The sequence below is a fragment of the Ranitomeya imitator genome, chromosome 5 (assembly GCF_032444005.1).
Source record: "Ranitomeya imitator isolate aRanImi1 chromosome 5, aRanImi1.pri, whole genome shotgun sequence".
NCBI classification, from domain to species: domain Eukaryota; kingdom Metazoa; phylum Chordata; class Amphibia; order Anura; family Dendrobatidae; genus Ranitomeya; species Ranitomeya imitator.
Window position 1 is genome coordinate 606,331,156 of NC_091286.1, and position 26,786 is coordinate 606,357,941.

The window sequence follows — 26,786 nt, forward strand, 5'->3', positions numbered from 1 at the left end:
AGAACGGTGTCCTTGAGGCCGATGGAGCGGAGCATAGTGAGGAGGAGCTGATGATCCACAGTATCGAATGCTGCAGAGAGATCCAAGAGAATTAGCATGGAGTAGTGACCATTAGATTTAGCTGTTAGTAGGTCATTAGAGACTTTAGTGAGGGCAGTTTCAGTAGAGTGTAAAGAGCGGAAGCTAGATTGAAGAGGGTCGAGAAGAGAGTTATCTGAGAGATAGCGGGTAAGACGGGAGTGGACCAGGCGTTCGAGGAGTTTAGAGATGAAGGGAAGATTAGAGACAGGTCTATAATTAGCGGCACAGTTTTGATCGATGGATGGTTTTTTAAGTAATGGATGTATGATGGCATGCTTAAATGAGGAGGGAAAAATACCGGAAGTGAGGGAAAAGTTGAATATTTTTGTTAGGTGAGAGGTGACAGCCGGGGAAAGGGACTGGAGGAGATGTGACGGAATGGGGTCACTGGTGCAAGTGGTCGGGCGAGAAGATGCAAGGAGCCTGCTTACTTCTTCTTCTGTAACTGCTTCAAAGTCAGAGAGTGAACTAGATGCAGTGGTGGAGGGAGGGCAGTGCATGGTATGAAGAGATTGGGAGATGATTTCCTGTCGAATGTGGTCAATTTTTTCTTTGAAGTAATTGGCCAGATCGTCAGCAAAAGAGCAAGTTACTGCTTCCCAAACAATTTAGGCATATTACGGTCATACTGGGTGTGCAGGGCAAATGTCCCCCCCCAGTTACTTCAAAACGGCAATACACCAATAGCTAGGCCAGATGGGGTGTACACTTATTCATCATCAGGGCCACATAGTAAATATGCGGTGAGAAACTTGAACATAATTAGAACAGTCTCACCTTGGTCACCATGGATGTTTAGAGAAGAACATGTACATATTACTGCATCCTACTATAACAGTGGCTGTCCCCCCGCAATGACTTCCAACACATTTTGTTGCTGCACTCAACTGGATGAGTGATATGGAAAGAAGGTGTCAAGCTGTGATTGTTTTTTCACCTGTAGTGGAGCGTGCGTTTTATCCTGCACGCACCTCCATTCAGTCTGGTGTTTCTGGTCGGCACGCCAGAAGACTGGATATTAAGTAATAGGAGCATATAAGTCATTTCAATGACTTGCTACATCCACCCACTAGTGTCACGTGACATCTGGCTCCAGCAGCTTCTTGCCGGTGGAACTCAGACTGAGTGTGACCCGCTTTACAGGATGTTGGTACTCATGCTCCATACCATGACCAATACCGGCGCATACGTGTCCCGTACCTTCAGGAGGAGTATAGTGATAGGTACTTTTTGAGGCAACTCTCAAATAGAAAGAATGGTTATCTCATTAGCTTTAAGAAAACATATATATAAGAGATACATATAATCTCTTATGTACCAGTAGCATGTCATGACTTCTCTATTACACAGGGTATTAAAGTGCACATTGGATCACTCGGAGGTTAATTCAGTGAAATGTGCATTAATATCAAAGGAAAGGTAATAAAGTGTGAGATGCACAATTCATGGTCAGAGTCAATTAGGTTCCCCTATCAATTTTATGGCTATCTATATTAAGGGTCCTAGGATGAGGGACAGAAATAAGAACATGGGATACATGGCAGCACCAGTTAGAATGGTGTTTTGCATTGTCAGGCAACACAACTTATCCCCATGGCAAGATATTAGAAGGTGTTTGGGATGTAACTCCCTCTATTAACTACTCAACTAGCTCACAGCCTTCCTACTGTGGTGGTTGACACCCTATTGACCTGCGCTCTGGCATCCCCACTCAACGACCGCTGTACCTAGATTCCCTTCCCCTAGTTCGACCTATCTTCAAGAAATGTGGCAAATGACAACTGTTCATTAAGGCCATTCAGGTGTGTGGATTGTAACCAGAAAATCCATTTCGATACATTCCTCAGAAGTAGTTGGTCCCAAATCCCACCACTTGGCGGAGGGCTTACTTTGTCAATCCCTATGAATTTGATTTTGGTTGTGTCGCCCTGATGAAATTGATTAAGGTCATTGGCTACTGGTGTATCTTTTTTATTAACTGCATCTAAATTGTGTTCTCTTATCCTTTTGCGGAATTCCCTCCTAATTTTCCCCACATATTCAAGACCACATTCATATGAGGCCTTGTATGTAATTCCTGAGGTTCAGCAGTTAATGAAGTGCCTAATGTTATGTTCTTTGGCTGTATTGTTGCTCCTGAAATGATGACCTGTCTTGATAGACTGGCAGGCCAGATATTATTCCATATTTGTCCAAGCTCTTAGCTTTGACGTATATTAAGAATCATTCTTTTACGTGACCACAACTGTGGGGCCAAGGTCTGGCTGCTGTGCTAAAGAGGATGAAGTATTGTGTACAGGATAAAGTGCTGGACTATGAGTGAGTTGCAGTCAGTGATATTATGATGGATTGAGAAAGAAATGGTGTGTTCGCTTAAACAAAAACAGCAGGCATCTTTACTTCAATAAAAACTGACTGGCATTCACTCTGACTGTAGGGGTTAAACAAGTGGAGTTTCCTTGGCCGGGGACCTGTGTGAGAACACTTGCCATGGTGTAGGAGGAGGAATAAGCAGCAGATGCCACTAATGTGATGGCCAGTGGTTGGTGAGGCCCGCTAGCTCCAATTTTAGCTCAGTGTAATTCCAAGACTAAGGCATATTATTATAATTATTATTCTTTATTTATTTAGCACCATTAATTCCATTGTGCTGTACATGAGAAAGTGTTGATCGCACTTGTGCCGGCTCATGCATGTAATAGCCAAATTATTGCAACTTTTGCCTCTAGTGAGTCCTTTTTGCAAAGTTGGCAGATGTGATTTGGGTTATCTTTTGTGGTCTCAAGAAAGGCAAAGGCTATGTATCCCTTGCCGCCCCTGCGAGCTGAAGACTCGTGACCACTGCTGCCTACAGCTTGTCGTAGTTCATCACTCCATGTCTGTGGACGTCTTCCACTTCCACCTCCTCTGCTGAGCTATTTAGTTGCATGCCTCTGGGTACACAACAAGTGGGTTCTACAACCTCATTGTCATGCTATCTGTTCGCCCAGAGAGTCACCCTCCTCCTCTTCCTGCACTGACAGCACAGTACAGTCCATGTGCACCTCAGGTATCTGAGTCTCATAGTTATCACCTCCACTCCTGTGTGTTTACATCTAGTGGTGAGGGCCTTGTTTCAGCTTGGACCCTACTTCGTCCAGCCCAAGATCCAACAGGAAAAATTGTGGGCATTGATGCAGATCCTTTCCTTCTCTGGATTCTGTGAACCTTTGGAGCAGAACTTTGATACCCATGGAATTGAGTTTTTGAACAGCTCTGTGGACTGGCCTATTTGTGGTTCCCCAGAGTCAGATAGGCAGTTGGAAAGTTGTGATGCAGGGGGAAACAAGGGTGATTGGGGTGCTATATTTGAGAATTGTACTCTGTATGATGTTAAGATGGAGGAGCAGGAGTAGAGGTCACTTGATGCAGTGCTTGCCATCCACTGGAGCACATGATCTTTCTTACCCTCATCTACAAGGCATACCAGGCTGCCAAAGAAAGGTAGTCAAGTTGCCCATCCAGTAACAGATGTTGACCGTTATCTTTGGATAGGACAAAATGGTGTTTGTTCAGTAGAGCTTTCAGTAACATTAACACCTAACCCACATACACCTCGAAAACCAAACCTTATCCTCCTTCCACCACAACTTCGCTTTTCCAACTCATGTTGTATGTACCCTTCCCCTCTTTTAACTTTCTCTTTCACAACCTTAGGCCCAGACCTGTCAGTCACCTGTTACTAAAGGAACAATCAGTATTTATTTTCCAAGATAGTGTGCCTGAAAAACAATATTAGCATTAACAATTTTGATTAGTACATGGGGCCTCATGAGTCCTGACTGCAGCGTAGTATTAGCCCTAATGATTTTGAGTAGGAAATGTGCACTCCTGACTAATGGGGACTCTTGGCTGCACCCGAATATTAGCCCTAATGATTTTAATTAACAAACGTGACCTCCTGAGTCCTGACTGCAGCACAGTATTAGCTGTCATGATTCCAATGGCAGGGAATCACAAAAGGACAAGCACCAACGAGCTCTAGGGTGATGGAACCTGAGCAGACACCGCGACCCTAAACCTGAATACAAAAATAACAATAGCCGGGGAACGTGCCTACGTTGATCCTAGACGTCTCGCACCAGCCGAAGATCTAACTTCCCCTATTAGAAGAAACACAGACCTCTCTTGCCTCCAGAGAAATACCCCACAGAAATAGCAGCCCCCCACATATAATGACGGTGAAATGAGAGGAAGGCACATACACAGTATGAAAACAGATTCAGCAAAATGAGGCCCGCTAAAACTAGATAGCAGAGGATACAAAAGTAAACTGCGCGGTCAGTAAAAAACCCTTCAAAAAACCATCCTGCAATTACTTGAACTCATGTTCCAACTCATGGAACATGAGGAGCAATTACAGCCCACTAGAGCAACCAGCAGCAAAGAAACAATTATATGCAAGCTGGACAAGACAAAAATAAAGCAAAACGTGGAACAAGAAAATCAAAAACTTAGCTTGTCCTGAAGATTACTGAAGCCAAAAGCTGAGGTAACAAAACACTCTAATAACCTTGATAGCCGGCGGGGAAATGACAAGAAAGCCCGGTTAAATAGGAAACTCCCAAATCCTAATAGAACAGGTGGACACCAGAGACAGCAGAACACAAATCACCCAGTACCATCAGTAACCACCAGAGGGAGCCCAAAAACAGAACTCACAACAGTACCCCCCCCTTGAGGAGGGGTCACCGAACCCTCACGAGAACCACCAGGGCGACCAGGATGAGCCCTATGAAATGCACGGACCAAATCAGCAGCATGAACATCAGAGGCAACCACCCAAGAATTATCCTCCTGACCATAACCCTTCCACTTGACCAAATATTGGAGTTTCCGTCTGGAAACACGAGAATCCAAGATCTTCTCTACAACATACTCCAATTCTCCCTCCACCAGCACCGGAGCAGGAGGCTCAAGCGAAGGAACAACAGGTACCTCATACCTCCGCAACAACGACCGATGGAACACATTATGAATAGCAAACGATGCCGGGAGATCCAAACGAAACGACACAGGGTTAAGAATTTCCAAGATCCTATAAGGACCGATAAACCGAGGCTTGAACTTAGGAGAAGAGACCTTCATAGGAACAAAACGAGAAGACAACCACACCAAGTCCCCAACACGAAGTCGAGGACCCACGCGGCGACGGCGATTAGCAAACTGCTGAGCCTTCTCCTGGGACAACTTCAAATTGTCCACCACATGACTCCAAATCCGATGCAACCCATCCACCACCATGTCCACTCCAGGACAATCAGAAGGCTCCACCTGACCAGAGGAAAAACGAGGATGAAACCCCGAATTACAAAAGAAAGGAGAAACCAAGGTAGCAGAACTAGCCCGATTATTAAGGGCAAACTCGGCCAGCGGCAAAAAGGTAACCCAGTCATCCTGATCAGCAGAAACAAAACACCTCAAATAAGTTTCCAAGGTCTGATTAGTTCGCTCCGTCTGGCCATTCGTCTGAGGATGGAATGCAGACGAAAAGGACAAATCAATGCCCATCTTAGCACAGAACGTCCGCCAAAATCTAGACACAAACTGGGATCCCCTGTCAGAAACGATGTTCTCCGGAATCCCATGCAAACGAACCACGTTCTGGAAAAACAGAGGGACTAACTCAGAGGAGGAAGGCAACTTAGGCAAGGGTACAAGATGAACCATTTTAGAAAAGCGGTCACACACAACCCAGATGACAGACATTTTTTGAGAGACAGGGAGATCCGAAATAAAGTCCATGGAAATGTGCGTCCAAGGCCTCTTCAGGATAGGCAAAGGTGACAACAATCCACTGGCTCGAGAACAGCAAGGCTTAGCCCGAGCACAAACCTCACAAGACTGCACAAAAGAACGCACATCCCTCGACAAGGAAGGCCACCAAAAAGACCTGGCCACCAAGTCTCTAGTACCAAATATTCCAGGATGACCTGCCAACGCAGAAGAATGGACCTCGGAGATGACTCTACTGGTCCAACAATCCGGAACAAACAGTCTCTCAGGCGGACAACGATCAGGTTTACCCGCCTGAAACTCCTGCAAAGTCTGGGAAGACGGCCGACAAGATCACCCCATCCCTAAGGATACCAGTGGGCTCAGAATTTCCAGGGGAGTCAGGCACAAAACTCCTAGAAAGAGCATCCGCCTTCACATTCTTTGAACCTGGCAGGTATGAAACCACAAAATTGAAACGAGAGAAAAACAGTGACCAACGAGCCTGTCTAGGATTCAGACGCCTGGCAGACTCAAGGTAAATCAGATATTGTGATCAGTCAAGACCACCACACGATGTCTAGCACCCTCCAGCCAATGACGCCACTCCTCAAATGCCCACTTCATGGCCAAAAGTTCCCGATTACCCACATCATAATTCCGCTCAGTGGGCGAAAATTTTCTAGAAAAGAACGCACATGGCTTCATCACCGAGCAATCGGAGCTTCTCTGTGACAAAACCGCCCCCGCTCCAATCTCGGAAGCATCAACCTCAACTTGGAAAGGAAGCGAAACATCAGGCTGACGCAACACAGGAGCAGAAGAAAACCGGCGTTTAAGTTCCTGAAAGGCCTCCACAGCCGCAGGAGACCAATCAGCAACATCAGCACCCTTCTTAGTCAAATCCGTCAAAGGCTTAACAACACTAGAAAAATTAGTTATAAAACGACGATAGAAATTAGCAAAGCCCAAGAACTTCTGCAGACTCTTAAGAGATGCAGGCTGCGTCCAGTCACAAATAGCCCGAACCTTGACAGGATCCATCTCAATAGAAGAAGGGGAAAAAATATACCCCAAGAAAGAAATCTTCTGGACTCCAAAGAGACACTTTGAGCCCTTTACAAACAAGGAATTAGCCCGCAGGACCTGAAACACCTTCCTGACCTGCTGAACATGAGACTCCCAGTCATCAGAAAAAAACAAAATATCATCCAAATACACAATCATAAATTTATCCAGATATTCACGGAAAATATCGTGCATAAAGGACTGGAAGACTGAAGGAGCATTAGAAAGTCCGAAAGGCATTACCAAATACTCAAAATGGCCCTCAGGCGTATTAAATGCGGTTTTCCACTCATCACCTTGCTTTATTCGTATAAGATTATACGCACCCCGAAGATCAATCTTAGTGAACCATTTAGCCCCCTTAATGCGAGCAAACAAATCAGTCAACAAAGGCAAAGGATACTGATATTTTACGGTAATCTTATTCAAAAGACGATAATCTATACAAGGCCTCAAGGACCCATCTTTTTTGGCCACGATAAAAAAAACCTGCTCCCAAAGGGGACGAAGATGGACGGATATGTCCCTTTTCCAAGGACTCCTTAACATAATCCCGCATAGCAGTATGCTCTGGCACTGACAGATTGAACAAACGACCTTTAGGAAATTTACTACCAGGAATTAAATCTATAGCACAATCGCAATCCCTGTGAGGAGGAAGCGAACTGAGCTTAGGCTCCTCAAAAACATCCCGATAATCAGACAAAAATACAGGAACCTCAGAAGGAGTAGATGAAGCGATAGAAATCGGAGGTGCATCATCATGAACCCCCTGACATCCCCAGCTTAACACAGACATTGTTTTCCAGTCAAGGACTGGATTATGAGTTTGTAACCATGGCAGACCAAGTACTAGAACATCATGTAAATTATACAATATCAGGAAGCGAATCACCTCCTGATGAACGGGAGTCATACGCATGGTCACTTGTGTCCAGTACTGAGGTTTATTCATAGCTAAAGGTGTAGAGTCAATTCCCTTCAAAGGAATAGGGACTTCCAGAGGCTCAAGACTAAACCCACATCGCTTGGCAAATGACCAATCCATAAGACTCAGGGCAGCGCCTGAATCTACATAGGCATCGACGGAAATGGATGATAATGAGCAAATCAGAGTCACAGACAGAATGAACTTAGACTGTAACGTACTAATGGCAACAGACTTATCAACCTTTTTTGTGCGTTTAGAGCATGCTGATATAACATGAGCTGAATCACCACAATAAAAGCACAACCCATTTTTCCGCCTATAGTTTTGCCGTTCACTTCTAGACTGAACTCTATCACATTGCATTGTCTCAAGTGCCTGTTCAGAAGACACCGCCAAATGGTGCACAGGTTTGCGCTCCCGTAAACGCCGATCAATCTGAATAGCCATAGTCATAGACTCATTCAGACCCGTAGGCGCAGGGAACCCCACCATAACATCTTTAATGGCCTCAGAAAGGCCATCTCTGAACTTTGCAGCCAGGGCGCACTCATTCCACTGAGTAAGCACTGACCATTTCCGAAATTTTTGACAATATATTTCTGCTTCATCTTGCCCCTGAGAGAGAGCTAATAAAGTTTTTTCAGCCTGAATCTCCTGGTTAGGTTCCTCATAGAGCAAACCCAATGCCAGAAAAAACGCATCCACATTAAGCAACGCAGGATCCCCTGGTGCCAATGCAAATGCCCAATTTTGAGGGTCACCCCGCAGGAAAGATATAATAATCTTAACCTGCTGAGCAGGGTCTCCAGAAGAGCGAGATTTCAAAGAAAGGAACAGCTTGCAATTGTTCCTAAAATTCAGAAAACTAGATCTATCTCCAGCAAAGAACTCTGGAATAGGAATTCTAGGTTCAGACATAGGAGCATGTGCAACAAAATCTTGTATATTTTGAACCTTAGCAGCAAGATTATTCAAGCTGGAAGCTAAACTCTGGACGTCCATGATAAACAGCTAAGGTCAGAGCCATTCAAGGATTAAGAGGAGGAAAAAAAAAAAATCAGCCAGGCTGCAATTAAGGCTAGGCAGCAACCTCAGAGGAGAGGAAAAAAAAACAAAAAAAAAAAACTTCCTCAGACTACTTTTCCTCTTACTTCAGCCCAAACATTTTGGCCGGCTATACTGTCATGATTCCAATGGCAGGGAATCACAAAAGGACAAGCACCAACGAGCTCTAGGGTGATGGAACCTGAGCTGACCGCGACCCTAAACCTGAACACACAAATAACAATAGCCGGGGAACGTGCCTACGTTGATCCTAGACGTCTCGCACCAGCCGAAGATCTAACTTCCCCTATTAGAAGAAACACAGACCTCTCTTGCCTCCAGAGAAATACCCCACAGAAATAGCAGCCCTCCACATATAATGACGGTGAAATGAGAGGAAGGCACATACACAGTATGAAAACAGATTCAGCAAAATGAGGCCCGCTAAAACTAGATAGCAGAGGATACAAAAGTAAACTGCGCGGTCAGCAAAAAACCCTTCAAAAAACCATCCTGCAATTACTTGAACTCATGTTCCAACTCATGGAACATGAGGAGCAATTACAGCCCACTAGAGCAACCAGCAGCAAAGAAACAATTATATGCAAGCTGGACAAGACAAAAATAAAGCAAAACGTGGAACAAGAAAATCAAAAACTTAGCTTGTCCTGAAGATTACTGAAGCCAGAAGCTGAGGTAACAAAACACTCTGATAACCTTGATAGCCGGTGGGGAAATGACAAGAAAGCCTGGTTAAATAGGAAACTCCCAAATCCTAATAGAACAGGTGGACACCAGAGACAGCAGAACACAAATTACCCAGTACCATCAGTAACCACCAGAGGGAGCCCAAAAACAGAACTCACAACAATTAGCCCAATTGATTTTAAGTAGGAAAAGTGGACTCCTGCGTGCACAACACTATTAAACCTAATGATTTTGATTAGCAAATAAGGACAAGGATACACTAAGAGCAAGAAAGAAGTGGCATTGGAGCAGTAATGGGGTTCAGCAGGTATTTACTGATTATTTTGTTATATTAATGCAAATCCAGACTTTCGTACATTTCTCTAAGAAATAGGGTAATTCCTGTAACCACTTAGAGAACAATCAGCTGTATTTATTAGGGTCTAACACTTTGAAACTAGTGACAGGAGGCATTCATGAATTCTACTCCATTTAAAATTGTTTGGAGGAAGAGGGATTTGGGCACCCCTTTCTGTTGTTTGCATTCAGGATAATGAACCCACACTAATCTAGCATTTAGCCAGTGGATATTTGATAAATGTATATTACTGAAATGCACTTTTAGTTTTGGGATTGATTTAAAAGAATTGAAGATCTAAAGTAAGGCTCAGCCCACACGTCAAGCCACCATATGCCTATTGATGTGCTATTGTGCTATTGGCATATGCCTATTGTCACTGCCTTTGTATGCATGCAAAAATGAATCATTTATAAATCTCAGTTCTGAATTTTGTTTAACCCCTTAGCGACCGCCGATACGCCTTTTAACGGCGGCCGCTAAGGGTACTTAAACCACAGCGCTGTTAATTAACGGCGCTGTGGAAAAAGTGTATAGCGCCCCCCACAGGCCGATTTTCTCCGGGGTCTCGGCTGCCGAGGGTAGCCGAGACCCCAGAGAACATGATTCGGGTTTTTTTTAACCCTCCCCGCATTTGCGATCGCCGGTAATTAACCGTTTACCGGCGATCGCAAAAAAAAAAAAAAAAAAAAGCGATCTCTTTTTAATTTCTCTGTCCTCCGATGTGATCGCACATCGGAGGACAGAGAAAAGGGGTCCCAGGTGGCCCCCCAATACTCACCTAGCTCCCCCGATGCTCCTCGTGTCTCCCGGTGGGCGCCGCCATCTTCAAAATGGCGGGCGCATGCGCAGTGCGCCCGCCGGCCGGCACCAGGAGAATCTTTGGGGTCTCGGCTGCCTGGGGTAGCCGAGACCCCAAAGAGCATGATCGGGGGTCGGTTTTAGCGACCCCTGTTTTGCGATCGCCGGTAATTAACTGTTTACCGGCGACCGCAAAAAAAAAAAAAAAAAAAAAAGTAAAGTGTAATTCTCTGTCCTCTGATGTGATCGCACATCAGAGGACAGAGAAATAGGGGGATTCGGGGACCCTAGCATACTCACCTAGGTCCCTGGATCCTCTTGCTGCTCCTCCTGGCCGCCGGCAGAAGAACATGGCGGACGCATGCCCAGTGCGCCCGCCATCTGTCTCCATCTGCCGGCCGGCAGGAGAACAGCGGTTAGGGCTAAAATTAGGGGTAGGGTTAGGGGTAGGGTTAGGGGTAGGGTTAGGGGTAGGGTTAGGGGTAGGGTTAGGGGTAGGGTTAGGGGTAGGGGTAGGGGTAGGGTAGGGGTAGGGTTAGGGTTAGGGCTAGGGTTAGGTTAGGGGTAGGGTTAGGGGTAGGGTTAGGGTTAGGGGTAGGGTTAGGGGTAGGGTTAGGGTTGGGGTAGGGTTAGGGCTAGGGGTAGGGTTACGGCTAGGGTTAGGGGTAGGGTTAGGTTAGGGTTAGGGGTAGGGTTACGGCTAGGGTTAGGTTAGGGGTAGGGTTAGGTTAGGGTTAGGGGTAGGGTTAGGGGTAGGGTTAGGGCTAGGGTTAGGGCTAGGGTTGGGGCTAAATTTAGGGTTAGGGTTGGGGCTAAATTTAGGGTTAGGGTTGGGGCTAAATTTAGGGTTAGGCTTCTTTCACACTTACGTCGGTAAGGGGCCGTCGCAATGCGTCGGCCCGACATACCGACGCACGTTGTGAAAATTGTGCACAACGTGGGCAGCAGCTGTAGTTTTTCAACACATCCGCTGCCCAATCTATGTCCTGGGGAGGAGGGGGCGGAGTTACGGCCACGCATGCGCGGTCAGAAATGGCGGATGCGACGTACAAAAAAACGTTTCATTGAACGTTTTTTTGTGCCGACGCTCCGCCAAAACACAACTGATCCAGTGCACGACGGACGCGACGTGTGGCCATCCGTCACGATCCGTCGGCAATACTATGGGCAAAAAACGCATCTTGCGGGCACATTTGCAGGATCCGTTTCTTGTCCAAAACGACGGATTGCGATGGAATGCCAAACAACGCAAGTGTGAAAGTAGCCTTAGGGCTAGGGTTAGGGTTGGGGCTAAAGTTAGGGCTAGGGTTGGGGCTAAAGTTAGGGTTAGAGCTGGGATTAGGTTTAGGGTTTGGATTAGGGTTGGTATTAGGGTTAGGGTTGGCATTAGGGTTACGCTTGGGATTAGGGTTAGGTTTGGGATTAGGGTTAAGGTTAGGGTTGTGATTAGGGGTGTATTGGGATTAGGGTTAGGTTTGAGGTTAGGGTTGAGATTAGGATTAGGGGTGTGTTGGATTTAGGGTTTTGATTAGGGTTATGGTTAGGGTTGACATTAGGGTTGTTTTGGGGTAAGGGTTGTGATTATGGTTAGGGTTAGTGATTAGGATTATGGATCAGGTTGGGATTAGGGTTAGGGGTTGGAGCTAGAATTGGGGGGTTTCCACTGTTTAGGTACATCAGGGGGTCTCCAAACACGACAGCCAATTTTGCGCTCAAAAAGTCAAATGGTGCTCCCTCCCTTCTGAGCTCTGCCGTGCGCCCAAACAGTGGGTTACCCCCACATATGGGGCATCAGCGTACTCGGGATAAATTGGACAACAACTTCTGGGGTCCAATTTCTCTTGTTACCCTTGTGAAAATAAAAACTTGGGGGCTACAAAATCTTTTTTGTGAAAAAAAAAAATATTTTTTATTTTCACGACTCTGCATTCTAAACTTCTGTGAAGCACTTGGGCATTCAAAGTTCTCACCACACATCTAGATAAGTTCCTTGGGGGGTCTAGTTTCCAAAATGGGGTCACTTGTGGGGGGTTACTACAGTTTAGGTATATCAGGGGCTCTGCAATCGCAACATAATGCCCACAGACCATTCTATCAAAGTCTGCATTCCAAAAAGGCGCTCCTTCCCTTCCGAGCTCTGCCGTGCGCCCAAACAGTGGTTTACCCCCACATATGGCACATCAGCGTACTCGGGATAAATTGGACAACAACTATTGCAGTCCAATTTCTCCTGTTACCCTTGTGAAAATAAAAACTTGGGGGCTACAAAATCTTTTTTGTGAAAAAAAAAATATTTTTTATTTTCACGACTCTGCATTCTAAACTTCTGTGAAGCACTTGGGCATTCAAAGTTCTCACCACACATCTAGATAAGTTCCTTGGGGGTCTAGTTTCCAAAATGGGGTCACTTGTGGAGGGTTTCAACTGGTTAGGTACATCAGGGGCTCTGCAAATGCAACATAATACCCGCAGACCATTCTATCAAAGTCTGCATTCCAAAACGGCGCTCCTTCCTTCCGAGCTCTGCCGTGCGCCCAAACAGTGGTTTACCCCCACATATGGGGTACCAGCATACTCAAGACAAATTGGACAACAACTTTTGGGGTCCAATTTCTCTTGTTACCCTTGTAAAAATAAAAACTTGGGGGCTACAATATCTTTTTTGTGGAAAAAAAAAATATTTTTTATTTTCACGGCTCTGCATTATAAACTTCTGTGAAGCACTTGGGCATTCAAGGTTCTCACCACACATCTAGATAAGTTCCATGGGGGGTCTAGTTTCCAAAATGGGGTCACTTGTGGGGGATTTCTACTGGTTAGGTACATCAGGGGCTCTGCAAATGCAACATAATACCCGCAGACCATTCTATCAAAGTCTGCATTCCAAAACGGCGCTCCTTCCTTCCGAGCTCTGCCGTGCGCCCAAACAGTGGTTTACCCCCACATATGGGGTACCAGCATACTCAAGACAAATTGGACAACAACTTTTGGGGTCCAATTTCTCTTGTTACCCTTGTAAAAATAAAAACTTGGGGGCTACAATATCTTTTTTGTGGAAAAAAAAAATATTTTTTATTTTCACGGCTCTGCATTATAAACTTCTGTGAAGCACTTGGGCATTCAAGGTTCTCACCACACATCTAGATAAGTTCCATGGGGGGTCTAGTTTCCAAAATGGGGTCACTTGTGGGGGATTTCTACTGTTTAGGCACATCAGGGGCTCTCCAAACGCGACATGGCGTCCGATCTCAATTCCAGCCAATTCTACATTGAAAAAGTAAAACGGCACTCCTTCTCTTCCAAGCTCTGCGGTGCGCCCTAACAGTGGTTTACCCCCACATATTGGGTATCAGCGTACTCAGGAGAAATTGCACAACAACTTTTGTGGTCTAATTTCTCCTGTTACCCTTGTGAAAATAAAAATTTGTGGGCAAAAAGATCATTTTTGTAGAAAAAATGCGATTTTTTTTTTTCACGGCTCTACGTTATAAACTTCTGTGAAGCACATGGGGGTTCAAAGTGCTCGCCACACATCTAGATAAGTTCCTTAAGGGGTCTAGTTTCCAAAATGGTGTCACTTGTGGGGGGTTTCCACTGTTTAGGCACATCAGGGGCTCTCCAAACGCGACATGGCGTCCAATCTCAATTCCAGCCAATTCTACATTGAAAAAGTAAAACGGCGCTCCTTCACTTCCAAGCTCTGCGGTGAGCCCAAACAGTGGTTTACCCTCACATATGGGGTATCGACGTATTCAGGAGAAATCGCACAACATTTTTTGTGGTCTAATTTCTCCTGTTACCCTTGTGAAAATAAGAATTTGTGGGCAAAAAGATCATTTTTGTGTAAACAAAAGCGATTTTTTTATTTTCACGGCTCTACGTTATAAACTTCTGTGAAGCACTTGGGGGTTCAAAGTGCTCACCACACATCTAGATAAGTTCCTTAAGGGGTCTAGTTTCCAAAATGGTGTCACTTGTGGGGGGTTTCCACTGTTTAGGCACATCAGGGGCTCTCCAAACGCGACATGGCATCCAATCTCAATTCCAGCCAATTCAACATTGAAAAAGTAAAACGGCGCTCCTTCACTTCTAAGTTCTGCGGTGCGCCCTAACAGTGGTTTACCCCCACATATGGGGTATTGGAGTATTCAGGAGAAATTGCATAACAAAATTTATGGTTACATTTCTGTTTTTACACTTGTGAAAATAAAAAAAATGGTTCTGAATTAAGATGTTTGCAAAAAAAAGTTAAATGTTCATTTTTTCCTTCCACATTGTTTCAGTTCCTGTGAAGCACGTAAAGGGTTAATAAACTTCTTGAATGTGGTTTTGAGAACCTTGAGGGGTGTAGTTTTTAGAATGGTGTCACACTTCATTATTTTCTATCATATAGACCCCTCAAAATGACTTCAAATGTGATGTGGTCCCTAAAAAAAATGGTGTTGTAAAAATGAGAAATTGCTGGTCAACTTTTAACCCTTATAACTCCCTAACAAAAAAAAATTTTGTTTCCAAAATTGTGCTGATGTAAAGTAGACATGTGGGAAATGTTATTTATTAACTATTTTTCGTGACATATCTCTCTGATTTAAGGGCATAAAAATACAAAGTTTGAAAATTGCAAAATTTTAAAAATTTTCGCCATATTTCCGTTTTTTTCATAAATAATCGCAAGTAATATCGAAGAAATGTTACCACTAACATGAAGTACAATATGTCACGAAAAAACAATCTCAGAATCAGCGGGATCCGTTGAAGCGTTCCAGAGTTATAACCTCATAAAGTGACAGTGGTCAGAATTGCAAAAATTGGCCTGGTCATTAAGTACCAAATTGGCTCTGTCACTAAGGGGTTAAAAATCAAGCTCCTTAAAGCAATTCTTCCATGGATGGATGGAGAATGGCCTTAGTTAAAAAAAAAAAAAATCAAATCCATCAGATCTGAAAAATATTGATGTGAAGGTATCAACACTGTGATATACTGTACATTGCCGTGTTCATTAAATGTCACGGTTTCAAAATAGAGAACTTACTGTTTTACTTGTGCTTCCAAAATTCAAAGTCGACACTTTAGCTTTTGTCAAGGTTACAACATCTCCTGTTTGATCTTTTACTGATCACAAAATATAGTATAGTAAAAGAAAAAAAATAGCAACACAGTATGTTTTTTTGCCTTCAGCTGAATTGTTCAGTCTTTTACAAACTTAACCATTTGGTTAAACGAAAGTCATGGTCAATTTTGCCAAACAGTACCATGCAAAAGTATTTGGCTGGTGTAGAAAACATACAGCAAAGAATAATTTACAAAATAAAAGTGATAATAGATTTGTTTTAGCGATTAACACAATACAAATATAAATCAAATCAATATTTGGTGTGACTTACTGATTTTTCCATCAAAGCAGCAGAAATTTGTCTAGGTGCACTTGCACAAAGTCAGTGATTTGTAGAATTATTTTATATATATATATTTATGAGTAACCAAACAGGTGATAATGATCACCATAATATGTACATCACCATCATATGTAGATCACCGTCATATGTTGAATCACATTCATTAATTGAAACAAAAAAGATGTGTCGAAACCTTGAAATGGGTTGAGGAACAGCCAAACTGCAACAAAGGTGAGCTTGTTGGAAGCGTTGTTCCATGTCACAGGTCGTACACGAATAAAAATACACTATGTACAGTGCCTTGAAAAAGCATTCATACCCCGTAAACTTTTCAACATTTTTCAAGTCATAACCACAAAGATAAAAATATTTTATTGGGATTTTATGTGATATACCGACACAAAGTAGCAAGTATTTTTCTACTGTAAAGGAAATTATTAGTGATGAGCAAATATACTCGTTACTCGAGATTTCCCGAGCACGCTCGGGTTACCTCCGAGTATTATTTAGTGCTCAGAGATTTAGTTTTCATCGCATCAGCTGAATGATTTACAGCTTTTAGCCAGCATAAGTACATGTGGGGGTTGCCTGGTTGCTAGGGAATCCCCACATGTAATCAAGCTGGCTAGTAGCTGTAAATCATCCAGCTGCGGCGAAAAAAACTAAATCTCCGAGCGCTAAAAAATACTCGGAGGACACCCGAGCATGCTCGGGAAATCTCGAGTAATGAGTATATTTGCTCATCACTAGTGTTGAGCATTCCGATACCGCAAGTATCGGGTATCGGCCGATATTTGCGGTATCGGAATTCCGATACCGAGTTCCGATATTTTTGCGATATCGGGAATCGGTATCGGGAAGAAGAATCATATGTAAAATAAAGAATAAAAATAAAAAATATTGATATACTCACCCTCAGACGCACCCTGGTTGTAACCGCTGCAACCGCCATGCTTCCCTTCCTAATAATGAGCGCGTGAAGGACCTGCGATGACGTCGCGGCTTGTGATTGGTCGCGTGAGCGGTCACATGAGTGGTCACGCGACCAATCACAAGCCGCAACGTCATCGAAGGTCCTTCACGCGCTCATTCTTAGGAAGGGAAGCATGGCGGTTGCAGCGGTTACAACCAGGGCGCGTCCGAGGGTGAGTATATCAATATTTTTTATTTTTATTCTTTATTTTACACATGAATATGGATCCCAAGGCCTGAAGGAGAGTTTCCTCTCCTTCAGACCCTGGGAACCATTCCAGGATACATTCCGATATTTGTGTCCCATTGACTTGTATTGGTATTGGATATCAGTATCGGCGATATCCGATATTTTTCGGATATCGGCCGATACAATCTGATACCGATACTTTCAAATATCGGAAGGTATTGCTCAACACTACTCATCACTAAAAATTATGCAATGTTCTCCTCAGATAAATTCTGGTTGCTACCCAAAATGAGCAGGTTACAGCACAGCAGTTTTCATAACAGTAGCACTATTCTTCCAGTTTATCCAGCCCATGGAAGCATCGAGCTTTGACTGCTAGCTCGCCGATCCATTCTTCTCTGTATTGGATAGTGGTGGATGATGGCAATGTAAGCTGTAAAATACAGCAGCAGAGCTAATGCCTGGGGCCTCCTTCAAAATGGTAAGCAGGCAGCAAGCGAGGAGGAGTGACAAAAAACAGGAATGAAGAGGGAGGGAAATACTAACTAGGAGAACGATGTAGCGGCTGGGCAAAGAAATGTAATGCCACCAGATAGGAGGAGAATGAGACAACTGATGGGCCATCAGAGCATTTATACTCTTCCTCCTCCACCTTGTGTCAGAAAGAATTCACTATTTTTCTACTGCTGCTGCGATCCACATGTCAATAGCCTGTGAGCCACATGTTGGGGATCTCTATTCTAGAAGTAGTGTATGCCCTCCTGTCACTGTTGTAAGCCTCCGCAAAAAAAGATAGACATACCTTTGCACTGATCCTTCATATAATTGTACATTGTAATAAGATTGCCACTAACTCTTTGATTTTTCAACCTGAAAAACCTCAAGTGCACCCTATTCTTTAATAACTAACCTTAAATGTTTTTCTCTGCAACCTGTGGCATGCAGATACTGGTGCTTCTAGTAAAATTAAAATATCATCAAAACATTAACTAATTTCAGTTCTTCAATACATAAAGTGAAACTCATATATTATACAGAGTAATTACAAACTGTGATCTATTTCAACTGATTACTTCTGTTAATATTGATGATTATGGTTCACAGCCAATGAAAGTCATTTTCTCAGTAAATTAGAATAATTAAGAAAAAAATACATGCAAAGGCTTCCCGAGAATTTAAAAAAGTTCCTTAGTCTGTTTCAGTAGGCTCCACAATCATGGGGAAGACTGCTGACTTGACAGATATCCAGAAGGCAGTCACTGACACACTCCACAAGGAGGGTTAGCCACAAAAGGTCATTGTTAAAGAAGCTGGCTGTTCACTGAGTGCTATATCCAAGCATATTAATGGATAGTTGAGTGGAAGGAAAAAGTGTGGTAGACAAAGGTGCACAAGCAATCTGGATAACCGCAACTGCATTTCCTTCAATTATATTAAGTTTTCCAGTGCGGTATGCTAATAAAACAGCTCCACACCATGATGTTCCCACCCCCTAACTGATATGTAGCATCTTTTGGCTCCCAAACATGGTGTATAGTATGGCATCCAAAGCATTCAATTTTGTTATCATCTGACCAGACTATATTCTCCCAGTATTTCAAAAGTTTGTCTAAATGTTGTTCATAAACACATATCCTGGTGTGGTATCCCACACCGGGGAAGAAGTGAAAGAAAAAGAAATTATTTTTTAAATAAAAAAGTAAATTTTTATTACATAATTAATTATCATAATACAACAATAACATGTGTGAAAAGAACAATAGACAGGGGGAGTGGTGGAAAACACCAGACTACCACGGGAAGAGATAGCACCGAAAAAAGTAGTTCCTGTAAACAAAAATATTGGAGCTATGTAGCTACATTGAATCGACACAGCACAATGAAACTATGCATAATACACTAATGAATTGTGACCAGTAATATTATCATTAGGTCATAATAGCTTCACCCATTGGGCTCGGGACCATAGCACCGGCTATCCTGTATGCCACACAGCCGGCCTTCCCAAGACATACCAGCCACACTACAGGTAACCATTACCCCCCTCTTGGAATTCCTTCTGCTTTGGGTATATTACACTGTAGGCTCTGTGCAAGTGCTCAGCACACACACCAGATATATTAGCAATCTCTGCATTTTCTGGCATACCAGCCTTGCATTGTTAGTCCCCATACTTTATGTATAGTTCTTTGATTCCCAGACAATTAGTATATTCCTTTGGGGAATTTTGGTTGGTATAAATATATCTCTTATATTCTGGTACCTACTAGAACTTGGCTGAAGCTATTATGACCTAATGATAATATTACTGGTCACAATTCATTAGTGTATTATGCATAGTTTCATTGTGCTGTGTCGATTCAATGTAGCTACATAGCTCCAATATTTTTGTTTACAGGAACTACTTTTTTCGGTGCTATCTCTTCCCGTGGTAGTCTGGTGTTTTCCACCACTCCCCCTGTCTATTGTTCTTTTCACACATGTTATTGTTGTATTATGATAATTAATTATGTAATAAAAATTTACTTTTTTATTTAAAAAATAATTTCTTTTTCTTTCACTTCTTCCCCGGTGTGGGATACCACACCAGGATATGTGTTTATGTATATCGAAGTGACCATAAGTAATACTGTGGACTATGGGTATATCTAAATGTTGTTCAGCAGAATTTAAACATGCTTCAACATCCTTTTTGTTCAGCATTGGAGTATTGCATGGTGAGCGTGCATACAGAAAAATGGAGTGCATTACTTATTGTTTTCTTTGAAACCATCTTGTAAAAACAATGCCATCAGTATGTTTGGCAGCAATCAGGTTGAAAAGGTCTTGAGACAGCTCACTTGTTTTACCCATCAAAATGTTTCTTGTGTGGTACCTTGGAAATCAGACACATTTTTATAGGCCATCAGTTGAACCAGCTGATATTATTCTTCATTAGAGGGCAAGATTGCTTTCTAAGTACTGATTTGAGCTGGCGTCATGAATTTCCATGGCTTTTCCCACCTCTCTTTCTGCATGTGTTTAATTCTTTTTCCAAGTGTCATTTATTATTATTATTACACATAACAATGTGTAGACATCTATGGTTTGATTTATTTGCATGTGTGGATTGGATGGGTTGTTAGCAACATCTGTCAATAGCATCTTTAGAAGTATATTTACTTAGACATGAGCATCTATGCTTCTTTTTATGCATCCCATTTTTATATTAGCCTTGGCAGTAGCTGCAGTGGCACAGGTCACTAAATATTAGTTTACCATCCACCTATACACCCACATTTTTTTCAGTGACATCATTACTCAGTGTTTACTCAGTGTTTTGGCATTTAACTCTTAAGTATATATTTAATTGCCTCTGCTCAAGTGCATAATTTTTCATTTATCTAAATAAAACACAAAAGCCCAACCTACAGATTTCATAAATCCCTTTGTAAAATTAAATTATCCTTCTCTCTGTTGATTACCTAGCAAGGTTTAGTATCATCTGCAATAACTGAAATACTACTCTGTATGCCCTCTAAAAAATTATAAAAAAGCAAAAACAAAAAGAGAGGGCCCAATACTAACCCCAGTAGTATCCCACTGTAACTGTGTCCCAATAGAAGTGTGTTATATTAATAACCACCCTCTATTTCCTATCACTAAAGGTACCGTCACACTCAGCAATGCTGCAGCGATATAGACACCGAGCCGATCGCTGCAGCATCACTGTTTAGGTCGCTGTAGAGACGTCAAACACAGCAACACCAGAACGATGCAGGAACGATCCAGTGACGTAACGGCGACTCATTTATCGTTCTCGCTGGTTGTTAGCTCCATGTAAAAACATTGCTGGCATCGTTGCTTTTGCTGTCAAACATGACGATACACGCAGACCTGATGACCAAATAAAGTTCTGGACTTCTAGCTCCGACCAGCAATGGCACAGCGGGATCCTGATCGCTGCTGCATGTCAAACACAACGAGTTCACTATCCAGGATGCTTCAACATCACGGATCGTTGTCGTTCTCGTTGTAAAGTTGCTGAATGTGAAGGTACCTTAAGTTGTTAGTCCAATCACATGTTCTGCTAATCTAATTACTCTCATTTCATGTACCAACCTTTTGTGTGAACTGTTTCAAACACCTTTGAAACCTCCAGATAACGCCCATGGTATTATCTTGGTTCAGTAGGTAAGGGTACCGTCACACAGTGGCATTTTGATCGCTACGACGGCACGATTCGTGACGTTCGAGCGATATATCCGTGACGTTCCAGCGATCTCACTGTGTCTGACACGCTCCTGCGATCAGGGACCCCGCTGAGAATCGTACGTCGTAGCAGATCGTTTGAAACTTTCTTTTGTCGTCTAGTGTCCCGCTGTGGCGGCATGATCGCATGGTGTAACAAAGGTGTGCACGATATTGTATACGATGTGCGCATAGTAACCAACGGCTTCTACATCGCACATACGTCATGAAATTATCGCTCCAGCGTCGTACATTGCAAAGTGTGACAGCAGTCTACGACGCTGGAGCGATATTGTTACGATGCTGGAGCGTCACGAATCGTGCCCTCGTAGCGATCAAAATGCCACTGTGTGACGGTACCCTAACTTAGCCCCTGATGGAAGCTGATCAGATTAGTTTATCAAGAATAATCACTCAAAAGCAGATGTAGATTTTGGATTATGAGGTTATTCTTATTGAGATACTCCAGAATAGTATGTCTTACAAAACCCTCAAGTTAAATTTACCAACCAATAATTTCCAGGCTTACATTTTAAAACCCTTTTGAATATTGCCTTCAAATTTGCTAAGTGTCAGTCCTTTGGTACAGACCCTGTTAGTATGGAATCTTTGAATATTAGACATACAGGTCTGTCTAACACGATTTTATTTTTAGTGATCCTGAAAATGTAAATGCCCACAAAGAGCCTCTGAAAATAGAGTGTCCTTTACTTGGAATGTCTTATTTTCATGTCATACTCCCTAAAATTTTTAACAATACATATCGTGCATCATAACAATTAAGCCATGTGCATTGCATCCTAATACTACCACCTGTGAAGCATCTTTTTGTTCATTTGATAAGAACACTCAAAATAAATGAAAAATTAAATCATTAGCGCCTCTTCTACCATTTATCTCACTCAAAATCCCCCAATTGGGGCCTCGCTATAAAGGTACCTTCACACATAACGATTTCGTTAACGATATCGTTGCTTTTTGTGACGTAGCAACGATATCGTTAATGAAATCGTTATGCGTGACAGCAACCAACGATCAGGCCCCTGCTGGGAGATCGTTGGTCGTTGGGGAATGATCAGGACCTTTATTTGGTCGCTGAGCACCCGCTGTCATCGCTGAATCGGCGTGTGTGACGCCAATCCAGCGATGTGTTCACTGGTAAACAGGGCCGCGCTTAGTAACCCGATGTTTACCCTGGTTACCGTTGTAAAAGTTAAAAAAAACAAACAGTACATACTTATATTCCAGTGTCTGTCCCCCGGCGTCAGCTTCCCTGCACTGTGTCAGCGCCGGCCGGCCGTAAAGCAGAGCACAGCGGTGACGTCCGTTTACAATGATAACCAGGGTAAACATCGGGTTACTAAGCGCGGCCCTGCACTTAGTAACCCGATGTTTACCCTGGTTACCCAGGGACTTCGGCATCGTTGGTCGCTGGAGAGCTGTCTGTGTGACAGCTCTCAAGCGACCACACAACGACCTAAACAGCGACACTGCAGCAATCGGCATCGTTGTCTATAACACTGTAGTGTCGCTAAATGTGACGGTACCCTAAGGAATTCGATCATTTACTGTATCTCTGCCTTTGTTTGGTCTCTTCTCAGACCCTCAAAGTATATCCTCACCAGTGGAGGACAGGCTTATCTTCTTCTGACACAGGTGACAAGATGGACTGGCATTGTGCAGTCTTCATCACACAGAAGGTTCAGGGAGTCTAGAAGGGTTCCCCTGCACCCATATGCATAAACTCCATGTTGTATTTGTGTTTTAAGGACATGTAAATAATTGAATGAAGGATAGAACCACCTGTCTCCAAACTATTCTTTGCTTTACCAATTGGTGATCGAGAACCTATGATGCTATTAGGTTGGCAGTGAAGGGGTTGCAGACAGAGCTAGCATCTAGAGTCTAAAGGGGTTAAAAAGTATTGTATTTTTTGGACTATAAGACGCATCAGACTGTAAGATGCACCCCAGATTTTCAGAAGGAAACGGGGAAAAAAATTAATTGTTCAAATGGGGGTCCGTCTTACAGTTCTGAATTCAGCTTACCCTGGGCGGATTGGCAGCACTGGTGGAGTGGAGTCACAGGGGATGTTTGGTGGTCCAGCAATGATTTGACCCAGACTGGTGCAGCAGGTTCGGAAGTGCTTGGTGGTGCGCGAGCTTCATCGACATTTTGTGAAAGCCCAGAGCCCCTGCACATCCATTACCGCAATGCAGTGGTCTCTGGGAAATCCCATCCCAAGGCTGGTGCTGCAGGTTCGGAGGTGCTCAGTGATGTGGCAGCATTTTGTGAAAGCCCGGAGCCCCCGCACTTCCATTGACTCGATGCTGTGGCCTCTGGGAAAATGGCCACCGGAGGCAGCACATGCGCAGATTGAGATCTCAGCACCGAGATCTCATCTTCCGAGATCTCGGGACGAGATCCCGATGCCGAGATCTCAATCTGGGCATGCGTTACCTCCGGTGGACATTTTCCAGGAGGCCACAGCATTGAGGCAATGGAAGTGTGGGGGCTCCAGGCTTCCACAAAATGTCGCCGGAACCCCGGCACCACTGACCACCACCAAACTTTCTGCAACAGCTTCATCAGGCTGGGATGGGAATGAGATCATCGCACTGCAGCATCAGACCACTGGAGGAATCGCCCAATTCCTGCTGCCACCACGCTAATTGTAAGTACATTCTGAGTATAAGACACACACCTGTTTTCCCCCAAAATTTTGGGGGAAAAAGTGCTTCTTATAGTCCGAAAAATACCATACATTCTACTCTATATTGGAAGACCAGTACACAATAATACATGTTGTAGCTTGAGACCCTACAGTACAAGTACAAGATTTGTGTCTTTGGATCAGACCTGATGGAATCTGGGGTCACTTTTTTTTTTTTCAGCTAAGGCCAAGGACTGAGGAATATTCATTTGCTTAAAAATATAAAGAATTAGGTGTTGGGGGTCGAGTTCCTGCCTCTGCACAGGGGGAATCTCGAGCCATCTCCGCTGTGGTCTCCCATTCTTCTCCTGCTGCAGTGTAGCCTGCTCAGCGGAGGCATCAGTCCCAGCGTCATGCTCAGTCTGACACTGTGTGAAGGGTTACTGCTGTCCTTCCAGCTTCTGCCATTGTTGCCAGTACTGGTCAGCGAGCAGACGTCTTTGGGACTAAGTCCTACTTTTCCCCTTCTGAGCATGCCCAGGGTAAGATCTCTCATTGGAGATCAAGGGTCACATGCTCAGGTACTGCAGCAAATCCTCTAGGAAGGTCCTGAAGGTGTTCAATGTCTGTGGCAGCCTCTCATTGGTCCTTCTAGGAAGGTCCAGTACGTGCTGCAGCTATAAGAGGTGCGCATGACCGCACGTCCATGCGCTAGTATCAATTTTTGTATGAGCTCAGCGTCAGTGTGGTCATGTTTGTATGCAGTCAGGGACCCGGCTGAAATAAGCCCCTAGAATGCTGGCACCTCCGGCAAGGAGTTTCATGTTTGCATTTGACTGCATGACCACATCTGCTCTACTAAGTAGCTGTATGCCTCTGTGAGCCAAACAGGGCACAGTGTTATCTTTGCTAACAGACTCTGTGAAGTAACAGAGTCTGTTTATACTACTATATTGTACCGCCATATCTAGCTACAGGTGCTTTCCTGCACGGTCGATCCCGGGTTGCGAATGCACCAACTTCTAATAAATATATATTCGGTGCGTTCCACCAACCCTAACATTAGGTTTCCATTGGTCAACATACTGTATATCAGTTTATTTTTTTCTAGTATTTTTTTTCATGTTCTTTGGGTTCAAAGATTTGCTATGCTCCCCTGAAGCAGGACAACACTGTAAGGTGACAGATCCCCTTAGCAGCAACAAAGGAAAAATACTGTATTCCAAAGCAAACAAGCCAAGAAAAAGAAACTCAGCATGGTCTAATAATTCTACAAATCTGCAGCAGTCACTAACACGTTGTGTGAATAAAAATTCATAAATTCTCATTTTATTACTCATATCTCGTACATCAAAAGGTAAAACTTTACAATGTTGAAAAAATGCATAAAAATGTAATCTTAAGAGTATTTCTGTGTCTAAGAAAGATACTGTGTTATCTTTCATGCTTCTTACTATAGTCTAAGATGTAACATTATTAGTAGAAATCTGCTTAATACATCCTGAATTGGAAATATTACAGTTAGCCCAAATGGGTAGATTAAGCAGGAGGGCACCTGGAGAACCAAAGGAGAGGGTGAATTTAAAAAAAAAAAAAAAAACAACAGCAAAAATCGACATTTCTTTTTACATTTTTTTTCTTGTCCCTTCTCTGTTGAATATGACCTTGCTTGTACAGACAATGTTTTAATTGATGCTTATGCTTTTTGTGCAATGTTCACACAAGTATGCTTTAAATACATTTTTTATTTTAGTGAATTAACCATTTTTTGTTTTGTTTTTGTTTTGCAGATGAAAATGGTTAACAAATGCTACTCACCATCTGATCAGGTCAGTGACCGAAAAAATGGAATAAGTAGAGATGAGTGGATCGATTAGCGTGACTCCCGTCCAATGTCCAGGTGTTTGGTATGTGACGAGTAGACAGGAGGCCGTGAATCTCTTACCTTACCTTACAGCATCCCGGACCCGGATTATGATTAGACAGGCCTGGCTCATCATAGACGGCGTTGTACCAGCCAGGACTAATCAATTGCAGTCTCTGGGACTCTGTAAGGTTAGAAATGTGAGCCTTTTGTCCAGACACCACATAGCACTGACCTGGACGTTGGACTGGATGCACTCATCTCTACAAATAAGCATTGATCTTGTAATATGAAAATCTCCATACATACGTTTATGTGCAATTCTATCGAAAATCACAAAGAACATATAAATTATTGTTATAATAAAGGGAGATATTGAATACGTGAAGATCTACAGATGTCATGTGAACTATTTGATCGTTTTAGTTAGCTGCCTTTCAACTGCCAAGAATGTATACTTAAAGAGGTTTACCTAGCTGCAGCGTTTAAAGCATATTGATAACATAGGACATAATTGTCCTATCAATCCAGGTTCCACCTGCTGGAATCAGGGGTGGGACATGGTATTTTCGTGACGTAGGCAGATGAAGCCTTAGCCCTCAATTAAATGAATGGATCAGGGACTAAGGTGACAGGTCCACCAATGCATTTCCCCTCCTTCCATTCTGATGGGTTACCACCTCTACTACAATTGATAACTATTTCACCTAAAAATTCTAGCAAAAGTAAATGGGTGTACTTTATGTTTTTGCAGACC

The 26,786-nt window shown here is 43.2% G+C and overlaps 1 protein-coding gene across 1 annotated transcript in view; it reads left to right on the forward strand.

Moving 5' to 3' along the window:
* Window positions 1–26,786, forward strand: part of SNTG2 (syntrophin gamma 2) — a 1,048,529-nt gene that overhangs the window by 724,277 nt on the left and 297,466 nt on the right. The window contains exon 11 of the mRNA XM_069728000.1: window positions 25,956–25,994. Within this exon, the coding sequence (XP_069584101.1) occupies window positions 25,956–25,994 (39 nt within the window). The remainder of the gene's footprint in view (window positions 1–25,955; window positions 25,995–26,786) is intronic.